The sequence below is a fragment of the Podarcis vaucheri genome (assembly GCF_965113315.1).
Source record: "Podarcis vaucheri genome assembly, chromosome: 6".
Lineage (NCBI taxonomy): Eukaryota > Metazoa > Chordata > Lepidosauria > Squamata > Lacertidae > Podarcis > Podarcis vaucheri.
Window position 1 is genome coordinate 59,615,432 of NC_138764.1, and position 22,631 is coordinate 59,638,062.

A 22,631-nucleotide genomic window follows, 5' to 3' on the forward strand; every position below is an offset into this window, starting at 1 on the left:
AGGAAACAGGACATGGTCCAAGATCTGACCTGGACTAGATATTTCTACAGTGGGGTAATGAATAGAGATCTGTACTAGAGAGATGTGGATTCAAATGTCCACTTTAGCCATGAAGATTACCGAATGTCCTTGAGCTAGTCACTATCCCTCAGCATAAGGCTCACAGGGCTGTTGTAAAGATAAAATAGGACAATCTCCTGTGTATCTGTTGCCCCAAGCTCTTTTGGAGGAAGTGTGCAGTACAAACGTAAGAAACAAAGGTTTGGGCTTGGTTACTGTGACCCCACTGGACCCACATTCTTCAAGCACATTCAAAATGATGTTTTTTGAGATAAACTAGTCTTCACTGAGATATGCTTTGAGGCATTTCTTGCACCCTCTTGAAGCATGAGCTGCAGAAATTTCCTGCACCTTTGTCCAGCTTCATGGTAATAATTAGGTCCAGGGACCTCACCTTTGCTACACCCTTGTGCAAATTAATTGAAACAAAGCATATTTTCTATCTTACTCGTAATCCTGCACTCAAAATGAACACGAAAAGTCAGTTGATCATTATGGTGTTAGAAGCCTGCAGCCAATAGAAGGAATGATGCACTCGCCACAATATATTGAGGTTCTACTAAAGAGAGTTACAGTGGTGCCTCGCAAGACGAAATTAATTCGTTCCGCAAGTCTCTTCGTCTTGCGAGTTTTTCATCTTGCGATGCACGGTTTCCCATAGGAATGCATTGAAAATCAATTAATGCATTCCTAGGGAAACCGCCTTCAGACCAGGTCCGGGGACAGTCCGTCCCCGGACCTCTTCTGAAGGCTGGGGGGGGGGACAAGGGCTTTTCTTCCCACCCCCAGCATTTTAAAAAACCCCGGGATAGCGGAGGACTTCTCCGCTGTCCGGGCGATCTTAAAATGCTGGCGGGCGGCATTTTAAAATCGCCCCGGGACAGCGGAGGACTTCTCCGCTGTCCGGGGCGATTTAAAAGCCCCTGGGAAGGCAGGCAGGGGGGACAAAGACTTTCACCCCCCGGCCACCTTCAGAAGGTGTTCCCGCCCCCCCCCGCCCGGCTTCGCAGCAGCGCTCCGGAGCCCGGCAGCTGGGGCAGGTGTTCCCGCCCCCCGCCCCGCTTCGGAGCACCGGGAGAAGCGATCTCCCCGCAGCCCCTTGCTTCAAAAGAGGTCCGGGGGCAGCGGGAAGCGCTTCCCGCTGTCCCCGGACCTGGGGCTGCGGGGAGAAGATCGCTTCTCCCCGCCGCCCCTTGCTTCAAAAGAGAAGACCCGCTGTCCCCGGGGCAAGCTTCGTTTTGCGAAGCAAGCCCATAGGGAAATTTGTCTTGCGAGGCAACTCGAAAACGAAAAAACCTTTCGTTTTGCGAGTTTTTCGTCTCGCGAGGCGTTCGTCTTGCGGGGTACCACTGTATTCCAGAGCTGGAAAAGATATCCCTGACGATACTGGGATATTGCAGCAGGACCTAGCCCCCTGTCACACATCAAAAGTGGTGAAGAAATTCATGACAGAGCAGCAAATACAGGTACTTGATTGGCCAGGGAATTCCCCGGATATAAATTCCATTGAGAATTTATGGACTATATGCAAAAGTCACCTCCTTGCTGTAGACTGTACGACTATGGAGAAGCTCATTCAGGCGCTGATTCAAGTGTGGTACAATGATCCGAAAATCAACAGTGACTCTTCGAAACTAGCAGACTCCATACCAAACCATGTTCAAATACCGCTTAAAAATATCAGAGGTCATATCCATTACTAATGTACAAATATGTGAGTTTTGTACAATAAAATACTAAATTCATTGTTTGTTTCAATTTATTTGCACAAGGGTATATTATGTAGCAACCACCTTTCTCAATTATTATTTTTCTAAATCATCAGTTGCTCAGAAGAAATGAAGCATCACTTCAGTTCATTGCTAGACATGGACAGGATCTCGCACACCGGCTCAAACAACTAACATTAGCCTCTGCTGTAATAGGAGCCCCAAAGAGAAGCCAGAGCTTAGACAGACACATTGCAGCCTAGAAAAGAAACCAGGTAATAAAGGTGGTTGGGACAAATTTTCCTACCTGCTTATTAAGTCTCTGCTGCTGAGGGCTCCCAGGTTCCTCACTTGCACTGAGGGAAGATGGAGAGGAAGACAGGGAAAGCAATGAAGGCATTAGGCAGACTTACTTTAGGTTATTACCTGAACATATTTATGGAGGAATTCCTAGCCATGTCATGATATCCTCCAATAATTAAATGAGCCTGAGCACAGCCATGGTGCCCAGAAACTATATGCGATCCTTTCTCATGTCAGCAGGTGGCATTATAGCTTATCTAGGGTGCTTCCAGAAATTCACGGGTGCTTCCAGAAGGGATTTTATTGTGGAATCAGTGCTACTCATGCCCACAAGTTTTTTTGTATTTTCCACATGACTGATATGATGGCTCTCCAACACAATTCCTCAAAGGCAGTGTAATTGCAGCTCTGAATAGGAGATAGTTCTAGTTCCTAGGCTGTCCAATGTGGAGCTTCCTGGAGGAGCCACTTCTGTCACTGAACTATGATGGCTAGTGGTCTGACTCCTTGGGATGTCAAGAGAGCTCTGAAGAGAGATGCCCACCATAGAAACCTCATTACCCCAAACAAGCCAATAGCTGGAGCAGAAGGCAGTTGCCCTATAACTAGCTGGAAGGCAGCCCTCAGTGGATGGGGCATCCTGTTAATGATGACCTAGCCTCATTATAAAACCAGGACTTTGCTAAGGCAACTTGGATCTTTGGCTTCAGCTGCATGAGTACTCTCCATGGTCCTGAACCCACACCTTGGACTCCCTCCAAGGTGCTGGCGCCTTTGAAACCATAAACCTCTGACCTCCCCTTGCTTGGGCCACCACACCTTCTTGTTGGTGGGCATCCCTGTGAATCACAACAAATGCCAGTAAAAATAGAGATTTCTAGGATGGGGTCGAAACCCATCACACTAATAATACTTAGCATTTATATCACGCTCTAAAGAGCTTCACATCCATTGACTTGTCCAAATCCTTACATCAGCCCTGTAGGTCTGGGATGGGGAACCTGTGGCCCTCTGGATGTTGGTGAACATCCATCTGCACCAGCAAGCATGTGGATGATGGGAGTTGTAGTGGGATTTACTGATAAATACTGCTAAACTTCTGGAGGGTCACAGGTTCCCCATGTTTGCTCTACGTAGATTAGCAGATGGTGGCAGGGGGAGGTTCAGGCTGAGAACTTGTGCCTTGCCTGAGTGACTAGATGGGTTCATGGTTGAGATGAGACCCCCACCAGGGTCTTCCTCACTCTCTTACCACCACTGCGTATTTAAAAGTTACCCCCTTCACAATATACCCATTTTTTGGTGCTGACCGTTGCCCAGTCAGCTTTTTAGCTATTTACATATCTGCACTATTCAATAAAAAAGTGATATTTTGTCATGTACCCCAACATTAAATTTAATATAGAATCATTTCAAGACAATTTCTTGGAGTTTTGTGAAGATGTCAGGACAGCATAGAATGTGGTTAGTTTTCATTATATTGCACACCACAACTTCGACACTTTCTGGTGCAGGGGTGGGGGCAGTTTTTCTGTAAAACCCATCCAAAACCCTACATTACATTGTTTCATGACTCAGCTTAGTAAATGTCCTCTGAGTATTGCTATGGCCTAAAGGTAGGTTGGACGCAGGTGGCGCTGTGGGCTAAAGCCTCAGCGCCTAGGGCTTGCCGATCGAAAGGTCGGCGGTTCGAATCCCCGTGGCGGGGTGCGCTCCCGCTGCTCGGTCCCAGCGCCTGCCCACCTAGCAGTTCGAAAGCACCCCCGGGGGCAAGTAGATAAATAGGTACCGCTTACCAGCGGGAAGGTAAACGGCGTTCCGTGTGCGGCTCTGGCTCGCCAGAGCAGCGTTGTCACGCTGGCCACGTGACCCGGAAGTGTCTCCGGACAGCGCTGGCCCCCGGCCAATAGATGTGAGATGGGCGTACAAACCCCAGAGTCTGTCAAGACTGGCCCGTTCGGGCAGGGGTACCTTTACCTTTACCTTTAAAGGTAGGTTAGATATTTCTCCAAGCAATAGCCTTGGTATTTAATGGACATGTAACAAAGACAGCTGGGAAGTACCAATAAATGCAATATCATTCTGAATGGCTCTTTGAGTTATTTGATATTTGATAGATGCATGTAACTCCTAAAAATTAGAGACAAATCTCCAACTGTCCCAAATAACTTATAAGCAGTAGCCTATCTTTTAGTTGGATTTTGGTTGTTTTTATGGTGCATTTATAAATTGCCATGAGACTCACATGAAAGGGGATTAATAAATTAATAAAATAATAACATTAACTGGATCCAATGAGAGCCAAAGGGGCAGGGCCTTGCAATTCAAAGAACAGAACACTGGGATGAACTTTCATTTTTGTTTTGGTTCTGCTATATTCCCTTAATACCTATAAATTAAATGGAATTTAAGCTGCAGGAGGGGAACACTTGGTGATGCATATATATTTCATACCAAACTGTATGATGGAAGAAATACTGATTAAAGCATAAATCAACCCCCTCCCCTAATGAACAGTATTCCAGGATTCAGATTACGCCTCTTTAAAGTACAACATATTCCACAACATAATTTAATGTAAAATTCAATAAACTATAATGTACAATGCTAAATTTTTCCTTTACAGAGATCATTGCTTTGTATAACCTAAGATCAAAACAAATGACTCAATTAATTAGATCCACATTTCATTTTTCTTAATTTGCCTAACTCTTCTTCGGCAAGGATAATAATATCGTATTTCTAAAATCTCATTACAATTCAAGCCTAAGAGCTAAGAATGTTTTCAAACACAAAAGCTTAAAGCGGTTTTTGTTCATTAGATTTATATCCAGGCCAGAGATTGATGCAACATTTCCATGTGACTACCATAGGACATCTAACCCACTTGGTCCCAATGTGCCAGAAAGCTGATTGTGTTCCCAGTGAAGGTGTCCACCATACAGAAAATATGTGTGTTCTTCCTCCCCTCCAGCAGATTAATTTTTTTTTAAAAAAATTATGATCTTCTTTGTCTGCCCTAGAACAGAATATATCACCCCGCACTAAGAGCTTCCCCACTATGCCTACCATGGTGAGGTCAGAAGGACCGTGGGACATTCACTGGGCGCCTGCTGAGGTTCATGGCCCTGAAGGGACTCACGGCTGATCCCTGAAACCTCCCAACCCTGCTCTTCCTTCTCCTTCTTGCTGCCCTTGACTGTTCTCCCATGACCTCTGACCATGCAAGCAGTGACTGAGCAGTATCCTCTACAAGCCTTGCACTTGCACTCTGGGGAATTATGTGGATGGAGCCCAATGGAAGAGGCCAAGCAAATGCATGGCAGTGACGGTGCTGAGGAGGAGGAGGTGGTGAGCCCACTTGAGAGCAGGGATGAGTGGGAGCATCTTACTTAAGCCTCCCCCCACACACAAAAAATAAAGACCCTGGAGCCTGCACTGAAGGACCTGATAAAATAGGGCCCCTTCTCACTTCCTGCTCAGGTTTCCAGGAGTCTTCCCTACCCACACCTAAGGGTGGAGGGTCCTTGTACTTACCCATCTGATGTCCACACCTCACGGAGGATGTCTGACTGAAGGGGCATTGCTAGCAGCCAGTCTCCCTAATTTATTTCAGAGGTCCTTGGTCCAGGAGAGAGCAGGAATGCAGACCTGGGATTCAAAGCCACTTCTCTTGCAGACCTATGGAAAGACGGCTCCTTCCTCTGTCCGTCCCCGGTGCTGTCTTGATCAAAGAAATCTGTACAAGAAGCTGTTTGCTGTGAAAATCAAATGGAAGACTTCAATGCAGCCAGCCTGTGGGTGTTCTCCTTTGCCTTTCCCATCGCCCTGTCCTTGCAAGGCAGCTCTAGCACTTCGTTCTGAGTATCTCCCCCCACAGTTTGAAATGAAATCCTTGATTTATATACACTGTGCAGCGGCATATAACTTCAGCATGGGCTTCTTGGGCAACCAAGAGAGAAGTTAGCGATGCCTCCGTGAAGCAGGTGATGAGAGGGAGTTGGGAAGCAGAGGAGATGATTAACTTTTTTATTTCTTCAAACTAGGTAATAGGATTTCAGGGGCTGACGGACTGCCAGCCAGGCCTCCTGGGAGATCTGTAGAATGGAACATCTGTCACTGTAATTCATTTAAACAGGGCCATGGGAAGATTATTGTAACTATGCAACACTGTGTCTGCCTTGCCAAGGACTGGTGCAAAATGTGTGAAACCATAGATCCAGGATGGAACTTTGCATGCCTGTGTGCCAGAGTCTCTCTCTCTCCCCCCCCCCCCCGCCCCCTGTTCACAGCCTAGGACAGCTTTGCAGTTGCATCTCTCCATAGGAATACTGTATACACACCATACGTTTAAGACATATGACTTCCCCCCAAAGAATCCTGGGAACTATAGTTAAGGGTGCAGGGAACTGTAGCTCTGTGAGGGGGTAAACTACAGTTCCCAGGATTCTTTGGGGGGTGTCATGTGCTTTAAATGTATAGTGCATGCGTAGCCCAGGATGCAAATGGAGGAAAAGTCTGATGTTGGGGGGGGGGGAGCTGATCCTGGAGTTAGATCCACAATATCTGAAGTCATGAAAATAAAACAAATGGGGGCAGGGGAAATGTCCAAATGAAAGCAAATGAAATGTCAGGTAATTCAGTACATAGGACAGTGATTAAGATTCTCTATTACTGGCCAAAACAGATGTAAATGGGAATTTGAAATGCCAAAGATTGCTTTATTAGCCAAAGCCTGGGAGAAGAGGAATGTTTTTGCCTGACACCTCAAGATATGTAGCAAAGATGCCAGGCAAGCTTCCCCATACCTGCCTAGAACTATTCCTCAGTTTGTATGCTTCAGTCTGTTTCCCATGCTTTTCATAAATCATCTACAGAGCCTCTTATCTATTTATATAAGATTGAATAAGTCTTGAAACCAAACCTTTCTCCCTGTCTCCACCATTTACCAGGCTAGAGTGTTGGACTAGGGCCTGGGAGACCAGGGTTAAAATCCCCACTTGGCCATGAAACGCTGCCTCACAGGGCTGTTGTGGGAATTTAATGAGGAGTGGGAGGACCATGCACACCACCTTGATCTCCTTGGAGAACAAGGTGGGGTATAAATTCAATAAATAAATACAACATGATACAATACAATACAATACAATGCATTGCATTCTAATGGCATGTACAGTCAGTTGTAGAAATGCTGTTCCTAAGCAGCACTGAAGATCCTCATGCAAAAGCAGCCTCTGTTTATATTTGCCTAGCAGAAAACAGACTTATTAGCCCTGTCTCCCAACTGAAAAGGAAATCTGCTTGCTAGGCTCTCTTCCCAAGGAAGACTAGAACCTTTCCCTCCATTCTTTTCAAATCTCTCTGTTTTAGACTCTTCAGTGATGGTGAGAGTGTACTTTATATGATGAAGCATTTCTGCTGAAGTGGCTCCATCTGGAGATTAGGGGAGCTATTCTGAGAGCTTCAGCAGAGCTGCGCTCAGCCTCTCCAGTGAAAGATTTCAGCCCTGATCGCCTTAGGAGAGATGCAGTCTGACCAACAAGGGCTGTACAGTGTGCTGCAACTTCCTGACACATTAACTCCATCCTGACCTGCTGCTCTAGTATAGCTAGGTAATAAACAGACTCTCTGCTCCACAAGCTTACCCCAGTTTTGAAGATGATAGATAGAGCCAAAACATTCACAAGTATTAATACTCCCCCAAATTATAAATGAGAAACACAGAATGCCAATTTCATATTTTGCAAATGGAATTTGTACCTTATAGTTCAAATGCATTGGACTTTACATCTCCTTATTTTCATAAGGTTCTCTTATGAAATCTCAAAAAACTGTCAGCTGTCAAATGCTAAATACTGCTGTGTGTTATTTATCAAATGCCACCAGGGTGTTTTCCATTCCAGTTCACAGGATTTGGAAAACATTGCCTAACTCTGCACTATGAAGGCCAGATCTTCCACACATTAGCTCTCACACAATCCAGATGACAGCATGTCAGGCACAGAGTCAGTGCATCATAAAGCCAGATGACTCAACCAGACAAGAGAAAGTTGCTCCTTACAAGTGGAATTCCCTCAACCTCCAGCATCACTGGATAATTTGACTGCAGATGGAGTAAGAGCTCTGGTAAAACCCCACCCACCGAGTCTTCCAAAAGGGGTGTGTGTGTAAGAAGCATGAAACTGTTTCAAAGAAAAAAATGTTTTGTTGGAATTGGAGAACTACAAATGCGCTAAGAGTATCGCCTTATAAAAGCCCCCTGGCATGAACACATATTGAAATGAACCAGAGCAATGGAGAACCCCGTAGTTCACCAACATTTTGTTAGGTTTCTGTTATGCCACTGTGCAGTGCTTGGAGTCACAAGACTCTGTTTACATTCCAGACTGTTGGAAGTCTCACGGGAGATGGGAGACGGATGTTGATGTTACTGATTTCCTGTTTCTTTGTTCCAGTTGTTCTCTGCCTTTCACAGAGAGCAGATGCATATTCTTTTCTGTCCTGCGTAGTTAGCAATAAAACGTAGTGATGTAGCACATATTTCGGCTTCTTCTTCTGCTGTTTGGATACCCTGTGTAATGGGAACATGCCTGAAACCTCATCAAAGGCTTAGATCGTTAATCACCATCAGAGGAGATTCCGGAGACTCGACCGGAGGAGTGGCTCGGTTGAACGGAGATTCTGACCCATGTTAAGGCGAGGGGTTTCAAAGCACAATGGGGGGGGGGGACTGACTTCAATACACTCTAGGGTGAAAATGTGAACATATCCATAGTTAACCTAGTACAGCGAGTAAGCTTATGACAAATATATATATGTATTTCCTATCAGTGGGATAGATATCACGAGGCAAATTCCTCCCGATCAGAGGAATTCCGCCATTACCGGAGGCACCTCCCCGGAAGTCTCAAACTCAATCATTCTAGGATAGATAGATACCAGAGAGTTAAACTAGTTTCAGAGTCACTTCTCCCAAGGCAAGTCCATGATGGAGCTTTGTGAGGGGATGTGGGGGTGGGGTGTGTGTGATAGCCCTCCCTCCCAACCATATCCCCAAACTACTATTCCCAGGACTCTTTGGGGCATGGTTGTGGAACTTGTGGCCTTCTAGATGTTGCTGAACTACAGCTCTCATAATCCTCGACTTGGGCCACGATGGCTGGGGCTGTTGGGAGTTGGAATCTAACCATATACAGAGTGCCACTCCACTCCTGAGGCGTTCTCAAAGTAAATGGAGGATTGAACTCTGATTAATAAGAATGCACACAGAGGCTTGAACCAGCAAGACTCTAGGAAGGGTGCGTATAATAATCTCTGGCTGTCTCCAGCCCCTCGGCCCAGGTTGTTTTATTCACAAAAGAACTTTTTACAGAGTGTTCGAAAGAACCAATCAGATTTCTTCTAAGCATTTCAACAAACCCACCTGGGGAGAAAGTTAAACTACCAAAACTAATTAAGCACGGGGTAAACAAAGAACAGAACTACAAAGGAGTACATTTGGCAACCCCAGAGGTGATAAACAAGCAATATACATGATAAGGAGGATTGCCAGGAGGACAGCGATCATTATCACCTTTATGTGAGATCTGTTTCATGGCCCTAAGATTAACATCGTAAGATTAACATATCAGAAAAGCTACATCAAAGAAGCTGCCCACTGTCTTTGATGACCCAGGAGTCTGCCTGGTGAAGCAACTGGGCTGTGTACGTGACTTGTTAAGAAAGAGAAATGGAACAGGGATGCACACGGGTGGATTGATCAAGAATCATATCAAAATAGTTTAAACCCAGTCAACGCAATGCTTTCATTGCTGACATAGATGGCTTACTCTATATTTGCTATAATTCCTCATAGCAATCCCACCTGATCACTACACACTCCCAAGCTTTAGAAGAAATCTGGGCACAGAACTGGCAGACGGAGATTGGTGGAGCAGTGCCCCATCTGCCCGAACCATTATCACAACTGTGATTCACAGCCTTGTTCTCATCACCTCCCTCTGGATCTTGGTGAAGATGCCGAGATATAGTTATGTGCATCTTCCAACTTCTCTCCTTCCATGGAATTAATTTACAGCAGCCAGTTTTTGGTCTTTTTTCACAAATAGTTGCATCTTTATCCCACTAGGTGGCAGTTTACTACCATCAACTTCAGCTGCCTACAAGGAATTTGGTGGTGTGTGGGCAGAGGTGAGGGGGGAAAGCTGAAAGAACCAAAGTCCCTTCTGTACAATGGCAGAGCAGTCGTTTTCTGTCCTTCCAGCTTAGAACAATGTTAGACTTACAATTTCATTCTGAACTTTGCCCATGTGCTGCCTTAATGTTTCGGGTGGACACTTCCTTCACACACCTACTTGAGCACTAGGAAGCTCCATTGACAGTGCAGCCAGGTCTGGTTCCCTTTGGTTTCCACATATATCTGAAGTGACTCCAGATCACAATACCTCAAGGAGTGCCTCTCCCCATATGAACCAACCTGGGGCCTGTGATCATCATGTGAGACCCTTCTCTGTGTGCCTCCTCCATGAGACATCTGGAGGGCGGCAGCACAAGAACAGTGGCTCCCTGCTTGTGGAATATTCTGCCCAGGTAGACTCACCTGACACCTTTGTTACCTATCTTCAGGTGTCATTTCTCCCAGGCCTTTGGCTATTTAAATCTATGGCCTTCAAAACTGTGGTGGGGGGGGGAGGGATGTTTACGATTTTTGTTTGTTATCATGCTATATATTTTTGTGTTTTTATATTGCAAACCACCCTGTGATCTTTGGAAGAAGGCTGGTATAGAAATTTAACTATCTTCAGACCACACCCTGGGACCTTAGACCAGGTATACGGAAATTTTGACTTTCCAGATGTTGTTGAACCACAATTTCCACCAGTCCCAGCAAGCATGGTCAATGGCCAAGGATGGAAATTGTAGCTTAGCAACACCCAAAGGGTCAAAGGTTCCGCATACCTACATCAGACTAATGTGTCTATTAGCAGAAGCAATGCCTTAGGCATGCAGCTAGAAAATGTGATTCATTCCCACACTGTTGAGTAACTATAGCTGCGTAGATTAGCAAAACAATTCCTCTCCTGCCACACCATGACTTGACTATTCCATATACACCCCTCCCTTAATCTTTAGAGGCTGAGTCCTTAGTTTGGGGGACCATTCAAGCAAGGGACCACTCTTTGCACTGCAGCATACAGACTCTTGCATACCATATTCCTGCTTTTGATGTTGAGAAAATATCCCCCAAATCCTGTTTTATGGCGGCTGGATATAATGCAGGGGAAGATGTCTAACAGGATTGTGCAAAGGGAGAAGGTGACATTGGGGTTGTGCTTTCCAAGGCGACAAGAACCACATCATGAATTTGCAGTATCCATTTACTTCATTTTCAGTTCTGAGCACATTTGAATGGCAGTTGCTTTTTTAAAAAAAGGGAATCTAATAAAAGATCTCACAGTATTGACTGGCACAGCAACAGTTTTTCTCTATCTAGCTAATGGGCTGCGGATGCCTTAATGATGCATTCTCTCTGACAGTCTGTCTCTCATACACAAACATCTACCTCTCTTGCTTGTATTGTAATGCAGGACTGAAACCAGACCCATTTCTAAATACTGCAGGCAATGTTGGTTTTACAATGAATCTCAATGTAATGCCATGGAAACCCACTTCAAGTGCAAGATGATTCTGTGGACCAGTGCTGCTCTTCCATCACCTTGGGCATGAGCTGTGTCGAGAGTACAGCCCAAAGGGAATTGGGTGGCCAGTAGGCTGGATCGTATTTGATTACTGTGCACTTGACAATGGACATAATTGAAAGGCATCACTATATAAAAGCTCTGTCTGTGCCATATGATCTGTGATTGCCTATTTACACAATGGACATAGTTTGGCAACTTGAACTAGAAGGGCTCCAGACTCTACTATGACCCCAACTTGGCAGCCAGAATCTCCATTCTTCTTGAAATAATCATCTCTACAATGTGACATTTACACTCATAACGATATTGTTACCTGTGTCCAGTGAGTCCTCACATGCTTATTTCTGTGTTGTAGCAGTTTATTCCATCGACTTCTCCTTTTTTTTGTTACATTGGCTGTTGTAAATAATAAGAAATTTAACTCAGTGGGACTTCCAAACATTCATAGGATCCTGCTGTACATTGGTCGTGCAGTACTCTCCACTCTACAGCACAGAGTGTAGCAGCAGCAGCAGCAGCAGTAGTAGTAGTACAGTGGTACCTCGCAAGACGAATGCCTCGCAAGACAAAAAACTCGCTAGACGAAAGGTTTTTCCGTTTTCGATTTGCCTCGCAAGACGAATTTCCCTATGGGCTTGCTTCGCAAGACGAAAACGTCTCGCGACTTTGTTTCCTTTGTCTAAAAACAAAGACATGTTTTGTTTATAAAGTTAATTTATTTTCCCTTCAATTTTTGAACTGCTCTTTACAGTATGTGTGACTTTAAAGAGCAGTTAATAAACTGTTGTTGTACCAAATTTGGCTTTGTTTGGACTTTTTTTGACCATAGGAACGCATTAATTCAATTTCAATGCATTCCTATGGGATTTCGTGATTCGCAAGACGAAAAATTCGCTAGACGACAAAACTCGCGGAATGAATTAATTTCGTCTTGCGGGGCACCACTGTAATAATAATAATAATAATAATAATAATATTTATACCCCGCCCATCTGGCTGGGTTTCCCCAGTCACTCTGGGCGGCTTCAAGCAGAATATTAAAATACAATGATTCATCAAGTATTAAAAGCTTCCCTAAGCAGGGCTGCCTTCAGATGTCTTCTAAAAGTTGGATAGTTGTTTATTTCTTTGACATTTGATGGGAGGGCATTCCACAGGGCAGGCGCCACTACCGAGAAGGCCCTCTGCCTGGTTCCTTGTAACTTGGCTTCTCGCAGTGAGGGAACTGCCAGAAGGCCCTCAGCGATGGACCTCAGTGTCCGGGCAGAACAATAGGGGTGGAGAAGCTCCTTCAGGTATACTGGACCGAGGCCGTTTAGGGTTTTAAAGGTCAGCACCAACACTTTGGATTGTGCCCAGAAATGTACTGGGAGCCAATGTAGGTCTTTCAGGACCGGTGTTATGTGGTCTCGGTGGCCACTCCCAATCACCAGTCTAGCTGCCACATTCTGGATTAGTTGTAGTTTCCGGATCACCTTCAAAGGTAGCCCCACGTAGAGTGCATTGCAGTAGTCCAAGCAGGAGATAACCAGAGCATGAAACTACTCTGGTGAGACAGTTTGTGGGCAGGTAGGGTCTCAGTCTGTGTACCAGGTGGAGCTGGTAGACAGCTGCCCTGGACACAGAATTGACCTGTGCCTCCATGGACAGCTGTGAGTCCAGAATGACTCCCAGGCTGTGCACCTGGTCCTTCAGGGGCACAGTTGCCCCATTCAAGACCAGGGAGTCCCCCACACCCACCCGCCCCATCTCCCAATAATAGTACTTCTGTCTTGTCAGGATTCAATCCTCCAACCGCCTCCAGACACTCATGTGCATGCATAATTTCATGTGTATGCAGAATGTCGTTACTTCAGGTCAGTAGCTTCTTATTACAAGTGTAGAAAAGAAATACGGAAAACAGCAAACCACAATATGGTGGAAAAAAATGTCAGATTTTATTTTTATTTCATGTTTTTGACACAAGTAGGGGTAAAAGTTTCCCCAACACTGATAAGTGCTTTAAGTTTCTGTAAGAGGTGTTCTGAGAAGGCCCCACTCTCCAAGGATATAAAGACCATGAGGACACCCTTGGGACAACCCACCTCTGCCCCACCCCAGCAGTGTGCGATCTTAAGCAGTATGTAATTGCCTCTCTACTCCATTTAATCAAAATTGTTCTCATTCATTACCTTCCACTCAGCAGAGTCGTGCCACATTAGAAACTGCATTACATTGCTGTGCTATGTTTTAGTGAGAGGCATACGGTAGTTCTGCCACGCCACCCTTTGCCACTTAAAATTGCACTGGAGGCATTTTCTTCTAATAACTAGACCCTGGTACTGGAAAGAAAACAAAACAGGCAATGCCAACAATGAGATTCGGAACAGCTTCTGATGTATGTGTACATCAGAACACAATTATTTTGCGTGATGCCCAATTGGCAGAGAGAGCTTGTTTATGACTCTTTTTCACTGTGCAGAAAAGAAAATAAAGGTGCGTGAAAGCCGGAAACAGGTGGTTTTTTTCTTTTTTACTGAATGACTTCTAGTTTCTAGCTATTATGTGCGCATTACACAGGGATATGCAATATTACTGGACTCCAAGTATATATAAGAAATAGAGGGTAAAGTCTTGATCATCAGTTTTGACCCTCTCATTCTGCTTCAGGTACACTATGCATTATTTTTATTTTAAAGTGGCACATATACATTTAGTCATTCTTCCTCAACGTATTAAGAATGTAAACATGCAAGAAAGATGCAAAACTGCTGTGAGGATTGATGTGCACATATGTGCAATGATCAGGCCACCGGCACTTGCCAATCTGCACAACGCAGCTGGCTTTTCTTTGCTTCAAATCTAACACTGCAGTTTTATGGAACTGGTTTTTAAACATTTGCCCAAAAGAGGAAAATATATGTTTAAATTGAATATGGCCTCTCCACTCTAAAAAATGTTATATGCCTTCACCCTCAAAACGCATGAAAACTGAACCCTTCCACAGATTTAATGCTGCAGCTGTGCTCCTTTGTTTCAGTTACTGAAAAAGAGGAAATAGATATCACTTGTGGCTATAGACTTATTTTGCCTCCAGCAGCATGGAAGAGAGAGGATTCAGATGTCTGCCTGAGTAGCAATACCTCAAATCCAATTGGTGAGAAATAAATGGACTCTGAAAAACCTGTAGCTTCAGGAAAGGTCTGAATGAAGAGAGAAAAGACAGTGAATGAATTTCACCTTAAGGCCATGGTGTCTGGGCTTCTGTTGCATTTGCAACAGGCTTTGAGGACACTTCAGAATAAGGTATCTTTCCCTTCCTCTGTTCCTCTAAAGTGCTGAAGCTGGACTGAAAGCAACTTGTAAAATGCTATTTAGTAGCCCTGCCCTTGTATCAAGAGCAAGGCATTTATTCTCCTGAAGAAGGGAGGTACAGAGTCTCTGGCCTGGAGAGGTAGGTGGCTTGCTCTGAATTTTTTCCTGTAAATGGTAATTGAAATTCTCAGTCGCCTCTCTCTTACAAGGCCACTTCATGTTATTTTCCCCCTTGACGGGGAGATAAGCATTCAGGTTAGAAAAGCTGCATTAAAAAGTAGCATGTGCTATTTCACTGTGGGGGGTGAAAACCAATGTGGCCTAGTAAAGAGAGGCTGGACCAGGGTTGTGCAAGATGCCTAAATTTAAAGTGCGGTAAATTAGTAGTAGTACAAATACAACACATCAGAACACAATCGCATGCGCAGACAACCTGGCTTCCCAACACATATGCCCACTGCACTCATGCAACCACCTGTGTATTTTTTACACCCGTCCTGTAGTTTGATATTTACCTGTTCACAAGGGGCAACTAACCATTTCCCCTGGGCAAGTACTATGGCAGCTAACTGCTCCTGCCAACAGCTTCCATAGTTCTGTGCTGTCTCTTTGGGTGCCAAGCATGCAGCTTTATTTCCTGGTATTAAAGTTCATAGTACTTTGGGGAGAAACAGCACACAAGGCCTGTAGGCTCTGTATCATAGCTCTTTGCATACCAGAGACCCAATCTGTAAGGATTGCATGGGTGTAATTCTAACTCTCTATTAAACTGTACCCCCCCCCAAAAAAACGACACCTTCAGATCCTATAGTTTGTTCTGTGCATTATGTTACTAAAACACCAGTTGCATGTGAGCTGGGAGGGGATGGACACCTTCCCCCTTAGTAATTTAGATGGCTGCTTTATACAGTTTCCCCAACACTTGCATTAACCTTGTATTATATATATGAATGAATGAATGAATGAATGAATGAATGAATGAAGTGGTCTCACATGCCACCAACGATTAAGCAAAGTGCAGTGGCTGCCTCAGGCAGAAGTTTCTGGGTGTTGCAAAAGTTGCCATTTTATTCCAGCAGATAAAACATTTGTGGGATTTTCTGCCTCAAATGCCAAAATAACCTGCCTGCCTCGTGTATGGACCTCAACTTTTTTGGGGTGTGGGTTCTTGATGTTCCACCTCAGGCAAAAAGGTGGGCTAGCCCTGCTCACAAGTATGAGTTCTGAATCCTTAAATAATTTTCAGAGTATACACAACATAGTTTCTCTGAGTGTTGCTCCTCTCTGAGCACAATTCTCTGCTGCACACATGCTTGGAGTGGGCTTTCTGATTCTCAATAGAGCGGACAAGAGAAGCTCGATCTGTACAACACAACACACAGAATCCTGGGCAGGAAGCACATTTTTTTATATGCAAAGCAAAGCAAAGCTTAGTAGAGACCTCAATTCACAAGGATATGAAAATTGCCTTAAAGGATTAAATAAAAGTTCATTTATTTCTATTCCCCATAGTGACCAGGTAGATACTGCTGGAAGGATCACAGGCACGGCATGACAGTGACGACTTTTCTCTGTTCTTTTTCTCCAACATCTGTTAATTTAGAGGCACCTTATCTATGATCATGGAAATTTCTAGCTAGTTATTCTAGCTAATAGCCATTCACACCATCTGTGCATCCATCTAACCCACCCTTTTAAACCTTCTACGTAACTTGGCTCTCCCTATTCCAAAGTTTTCAGGATATGTAGTGGTCCAGAAAGTTAACAGAGGGTCAGAAATCCCTTGTATACTATCCTTGTAACATGAGACCTCTGGTAAAGTAGCTGGCTACAGTGCTTCATTTCCCAGCTACCAAGAATACATTAATACAGCTGTGTCTTGTCATCTTCTGTTTTGTGTGTGTTTTATTTGAAGAAAAACTTTCAAACTATTAAGGTGCAAGACACAGTTAACCCACTGGGATGATTACCAACCTACTTGTTCTTTCAGGTACTGATTTCTTAACTAGGCACTGCAAGGTCATTCTAGCCGGAAAAGAAATTCCATGCACGATGCAGAAACTTTGCTGACTTGGGGGAATTGTGTTGCATCCAAAATTTTACACCACAGCAAATAGCAACACAGTTATGGGTCCACAAATGAACTTGCCTGTGGCAAGCAAAGGGAGGAATTCAATGCAATGCTAAGCAGATCATTCCAAGCATGAACAATTCGCCCCCCTTCTCTCCATACACTGTTCTGAGGGTTCTCCTGACCTGCCCCTAAAGCCAATTTGGGGAGGCACAGGGGAGGAGAGTGGGAAAGGCCTGCTACACTAGGATGGGCTTCTGCTGACAGATTTCATGGGCTGAATCCTACCCATAACTTTTAACCTTAGCAGTTGCAGACACCAAGGGACAGAGTGCTAGGTGTTTATCTCTGAAGGTGTTTATCTCTGAAGTCACATTGGAGTTCAGAGGTGCTCAGAAACAGTTTTTACTCCTGAGTGCCTCAGAAAACCAAGTCCATCATTATTGCAGGCACAAGCCTGACCCCTTTTCACAAGTGGGCAACAGGCAGGCTCAGTGGTAACCACGCAAAATTTATGTATCCCTGGGTGTGAGCATCATGGCAGCGAAACAAAATAGCAAGAGGGGGTAGTGAGTCAAGCTAAATTTGTTACTAATTCTGGCTGTTGAATTAAGACTTTGAGGAAACCGGTGAAATTTACAAAATGTCTAGGTTTTCATGATGCCAGGACAAATGGCTCTGGATCAAAAGAGAAAGAGGAAAAAGTGCCTCAAATAAGACAGTATTAAGAATCTGAGTATTTGGCATTGCCTGTACTTCAGATGGATCTGAAGTGGACATTGAGTAGAATAATATATTGTGAATGGTGGGTGTGAAATTTTGAAGCTGGCTGGATTTTTTAGTCCGCTGTTACAACACAGACACAATGAATACATAATTATGACTTAGCAGAGTAAAAAGGCCACCTGAGTTGGTTAGTCACCCCATACAGGCACAAGAACTAGAGAGGGAGCATAGAAAATAGAAAAGGCAGTGCATGGTCAGCAATGTTTTGGCACATTAAGAAGTCATTTTAGCAAGTGGTCTGCTACTGATTCTGCTTTTTTCTTCTCAACAGACGATTCTAACAGGTAAAAGGTGGTTTTTGGAGTAACCTACTGCCAAGGAGAGCCACCACCCTCTGATAGCACAGGATAATTAGACTCACCCCACAACAAGCATTCAGCTGTTAATAATAGGGTGCGATCCCTTCTTTCTGATGAAGCAAAAAAAATTACCACTTCAATGCCAAATACCAACGAGGACTTAGAAGTCACTTCTTTTTCTTTTATAAGAGTATCCTTAGCATAACCTAATCTAGGTACTACAGAGTTTGGGCTGGTGCAAACAGCTTGGAACAATACAACAGAGGTCCTAGTTCAGCGTGGAATAGAATTTTAGAAAAGAGCCAATTTAGTTTAGAGCATGGAAATGAACATCAAATGGCTAGGTTCAAGAACAAAATGATAGCCACTTAATACTGAGGTAGATGCAGTTATCTTGATGTTCCAGCAGACATAAAACTAAAAACAGTCTACAGATCTACAGGATTGCAAAACAGGAAATTGCTTGAACATCCACCTTTAGAGGTTCAAGTTTGCAAACCACAGCAGGCACAAGACATAAAATTGTCAGGCATCCTCAGCAAAGTTCTATGATTAGTGGGCAATTTGATGATAAACAAGAGTAACTGAGCAAAGATGTAGTGAGACGAGGAAGAATTAGTTAAGCCAAGAAAAGGGTTGCTTGAGGAAATTATGGAATGCTCACCACATGACACAGCCACAAGAGAAAACGGGGGGAAAGGTTACAATGAATTCTGGCAGAGATGGATAAACTAAGGCTGTAATCCTAACATCATTCACCTGGGAATAAGTCCCACTGAATCTAACAGGACTAACATCTGAGTAGATATGGTTAGGATTGTGCTTAGTGACTACCTTGTCCCAGCCATAGGTTTTAGAAGAGTGCAAAAGTGAACTTAAAATACAGTATGGAACTCTACAAAACTTGGAACATATTTTGAATACTACATGGCCATCATTCTCCTTATTCTGAAATTCTATCTTTGGAGGACATAACATAGTAGCTTCTACTGCTGCTGCCTACTAGGGAGGGGCCTTTATGGACCAAAGCCAGGTCTCTTTTAGATGAAAAGTCTTTCCTGTATGGTCATAGCAAAACTGAAATTATAACTACATAAAATGTGTGTTTTAAAAACAAACAAACAAAAAACTGTGCTGAGTTGTTTGCCCTTTCTTGCATTTGTAGCAAGAACATATGGAGGACTAAGTCAGTTTTATCACTGGAGGCAGATAAATTTTGTCAGGAGCAAAAGGTCAAGGCTACCAATTTGGTCTCTCTTCCTAGCACTGCAAATCACCAACATCTGGGAAAAAACCTCATACTGAGAGCCCACCCCCAGGGCAGATTTTATTTTCTTTCTAGTTTTTTATGGGCGAGTTTAAGACTTTCACAATAAGCCTCGTGGCTTATGTAAATATCATAGAAAACAAAAATGAAAATGATGACATGCAGTCTTGAAGAACTTACTCCCTGTTATGCCAATTTGGTTCATGTAAGCAGAGTTTAAGCTTAAGATTTGGTATAGAAATGCAAAACACTTGGTATACAGCAAACTGTTGTATAAGCATTATGTCATGCGGCCAAATTGCTATTCTGTGAATGTTTAGTACGATTTTATCCCTTCATCTCACACTATCCTAAACCAACAAAATTTGTAAAAGAGTAATAATAAAAATAATAAAAAAATTGTCCAGTAGTACCTTAGAGACCAACTAAGTTTGTTCTTGGTATGAGCTATCGTGTGCATGCATACTTCTTCAGATACACTGAAACAGAAGCCACCAGACCCTTATATATAGTGAAGTCTAGTGACTTCTGTTTCAGTGTATCTGAAGAAGTGTGCATGCACACTTAAACTCATACCAAGAACAAACTTAGTTGGTCTCTAAGGTGCTACTGGACAATTTTTAATTTTTTAAATTTTTATTATTTTTATACATTTCTACTGCATCAGACCAACATGGCTACCTAAATGAATCTACAACAAAATCTGGGTATGGAAAAGTGCTCAGCCACTTTCACTACGTAGAGAGATGTACAACAATTTACAGGTAAGGATTGGCTGTTGACTGAGTTTTAGTTTCCTTTAAAGTTGACAGAATAACCAGCAGGAAACTACCACACAAATTTCAAGTGTTGAACTCCACCAGAAGAGAACACCTGCCTTTTCCCCCTGTTCAAAGACTGTTTAGGGACATCCTCATGTCACCAGGAGAAATGGCACCATACCGTAGCTGGTTTTATTTGAATAAGTTACCAATAAGGTTTTAGATCGTTTAAACAACCAAACAGTGAAGTAGAAAGGAGAGATGGAGAAAACTATGCTTCCAGCAGAACCAGGAAGAGATAGGAAAAAAGAAAATGCATTTTTAAAACAGATGCTAACAGGAGAAGATGTTAAACATTTGTTAATTCCCTTTTTTAAAATTAAGAGCATTTTTTAAAAAAAGTTTGCTTAAAAACATAGCAGTGTTGTCTTTCTGGTATATAGGAAAGCAAAATGCCCTAGTCTGTAATGGTGCTATAGCAGTATATGCTGTGGATTTGTTTGCATTCCGTTACAGATCAGTAAACTTGCTGACCCAAACTCAGAAACATTTTTTTGCACTTAAAATCATCATAATTTCAGTGGGACTTGAGTACAATTATCTTTTTCTAGGAGTTGCATTTCAGTGCTGTTATGTGTTTTGAGACACAATGAAGATTGATATGACTTTGATACTTCATCTGCAGTGAACATTTGCTGCTTTAAGCTAAAATCATTTCGGGGGGAAACATTGGTTGGATGCAGAATGGACCCTCTTCACTTTATAAAGCAAACAAAAACAAGACAGTGGCACAGCTTCTGGGGAGAAATCCAAGTAAGAATTTGAGATAGAACAAGCAAGGAATTTTAAAACCAAAATATTATTTTTGTTTCTTAAGATGCTTATAATGTGATGGGAAAACAAAACTGGATTGCTAATAGGATTAATGGCAATAATTTCCTGAAAGGAAATGTAATTTTCTTAATATCTTCATTACTCGCTGTATTATAATCTCAGGAAAGGTATCTGGAAAGCCCCTAAAAAAGGACTGAACACATAATCCAAGTCTATCACTGCATACTTTTCCCGCAAATCTGCAAGACAAATCCATAAAAGGAATCAGGCTACAGTACTTGACTACAGATGTGCCCTCATGCAACAGGTGTTGTGGGGAGAAGGGGGTTCCTGATTCAGTCCAGGTGCACCTTTCGTTCTACCTGCAGCAGGTTATTGGGTGGGGATAGAAAAGATACTCTTGCCTTGAAGGTGGCACGCTCAGTCATCCATGGGTCAGGGACCTTTCCAGCAAACAATCATTTAAAAATAATAGTGTGATTTGGACTGCTCAGCTCCCTGAGAAACCAGTTTGTGCTACAGAAACCCATTGGAAATATAAGACAGACTGAAAAAGATCCCAGGAGTCTGGCTTTCAAAGCCATAAACTGCTTTCCACATGGTTCTAGTAGGGCCAGAGGGATGCCTTGCATTGGTAGCAGTTGCATCTTTTGTTTTGTTTTTGTTTACGACAGACAACATACACCCATGTGGTGCTACTACAGTACACCAAATGCAATGCCAAAATTATACAGCTGACAGCTCCTAAATGCTAACTCATTTTATAGAACCCTGGTCACTGCCTTTAGAACTGATGCAAACTGATTGAGTTCTCTTTGAGCCACCTCAGTAAAAATCTTCTATAACCAAGACTGTGTGTGTGTGTGTGTGTGTGTGTGTGTGTGTGTGTTAAAACCATTTGTTCCACTTGGAGTGGTCCCACACTGTCGCTCTGCTCATGTTCCACTGCCGAGAATGCTCACAGCAGTGGCTGTGATTTTATAGTTTCTTGTGAAGCTGCTGAATAGGCTTTTTGCTTCCACAATAACGCCTACTGTAACAACCTTTACAATAAACACTGTTGAATTCTGAGTTCTTCAGAAACCTGTTTGAATGCAGGCAGAATTCAGAAGGATTGTCTTTCTGCTGCACAATCATACGTGGCCCTCTGCTTCTTCACCTTCCGTCACTGTCTCCTTAAGCCCAATTTCAGAGCAAGACTTTTCTTCTCCCTCTCCGGGGGGTTTACTGGCCTCCTCCTGTAACCAACAGCAAACACACAATGTGGAGATTAGTGAAGAGGTAAAAACAGAAGTTCTTAAAGCATAAATTCAAAGATTCTCAGAACTTTTAAGCTCAAAAAAAAAAAATAAAAATGCAAAGAGAATTGCTTCCTAGCAGTATTTTAGAAATACCATTCCATTAATTTCTGTAAATGAAGTTGGGCACATGAAACTCAACATGGGAAATGAATGTTTCAGGTACCTACAACTCTAACAACCTCTGAAGTTACAACGTGAATGTAGAAAGGGACTGGAAGATATGCCTCTGTAAACTGCCTGTTACC

General features: G+C 43.3%; 2 protein-coding genes across 8 annotated transcripts in view; both read right to left on the minus strand.

Annotated features, from left to right (window-relative positions):
- The window catches only part of TULP1 (TUB like protein 1), a 38,365-nt gene extending 26,194 nt beyond the window's left edge, over positions 1–12,171 (minus strand). For 2 of the 3 annotated variants that reach the window (XM_082228215.1, XM_082228213.1), the window contains exons 1-2: positions 5,610–6,149; positions 2,077–2,125 (exon numbers count right to left, since the gene is read on the minus strand). In XM_082228215.1, coding sequence (XP_082084341.1) covers positions 2,077–2,125; positions 5,610–5,656 — 96 coding nt within the window. In that variant the 5' untranslated portion in view covers positions 5,657–6,149. Of the gene's footprint in view, positions 1–2,076; positions 2,126–5,609; positions 6,150–12,086 lie in introns of those variants that run through there. The other variant, XM_082228214.1, reaches the window with a different exon arrangement.
- A 1,517-nt stretch (positions 12,172–13,688) lies between these two features.
- The window catches only part of FKBP5 (FKBP prolyl isomerase 5), a 54,761-nt gene continuing 45,818 nt past the window's right edge, over positions 13,689–22,631 (minus strand). For all 5 annotated transcript variants that reach the window (XM_082228228.1, XM_082228229.1, XM_082228230.1 and 2 more), the window contains one exon: positions 13,689–22,323. In XM_082228228.1, the coding sequence (XP_082084354.1) occupies positions 22,219–22,323 (105 nt within the window). In that variant the 3' untranslated portion in view covers positions 13,689–22,218. The remainder of the gene's footprint in view (positions 22,324–22,631) is intronic.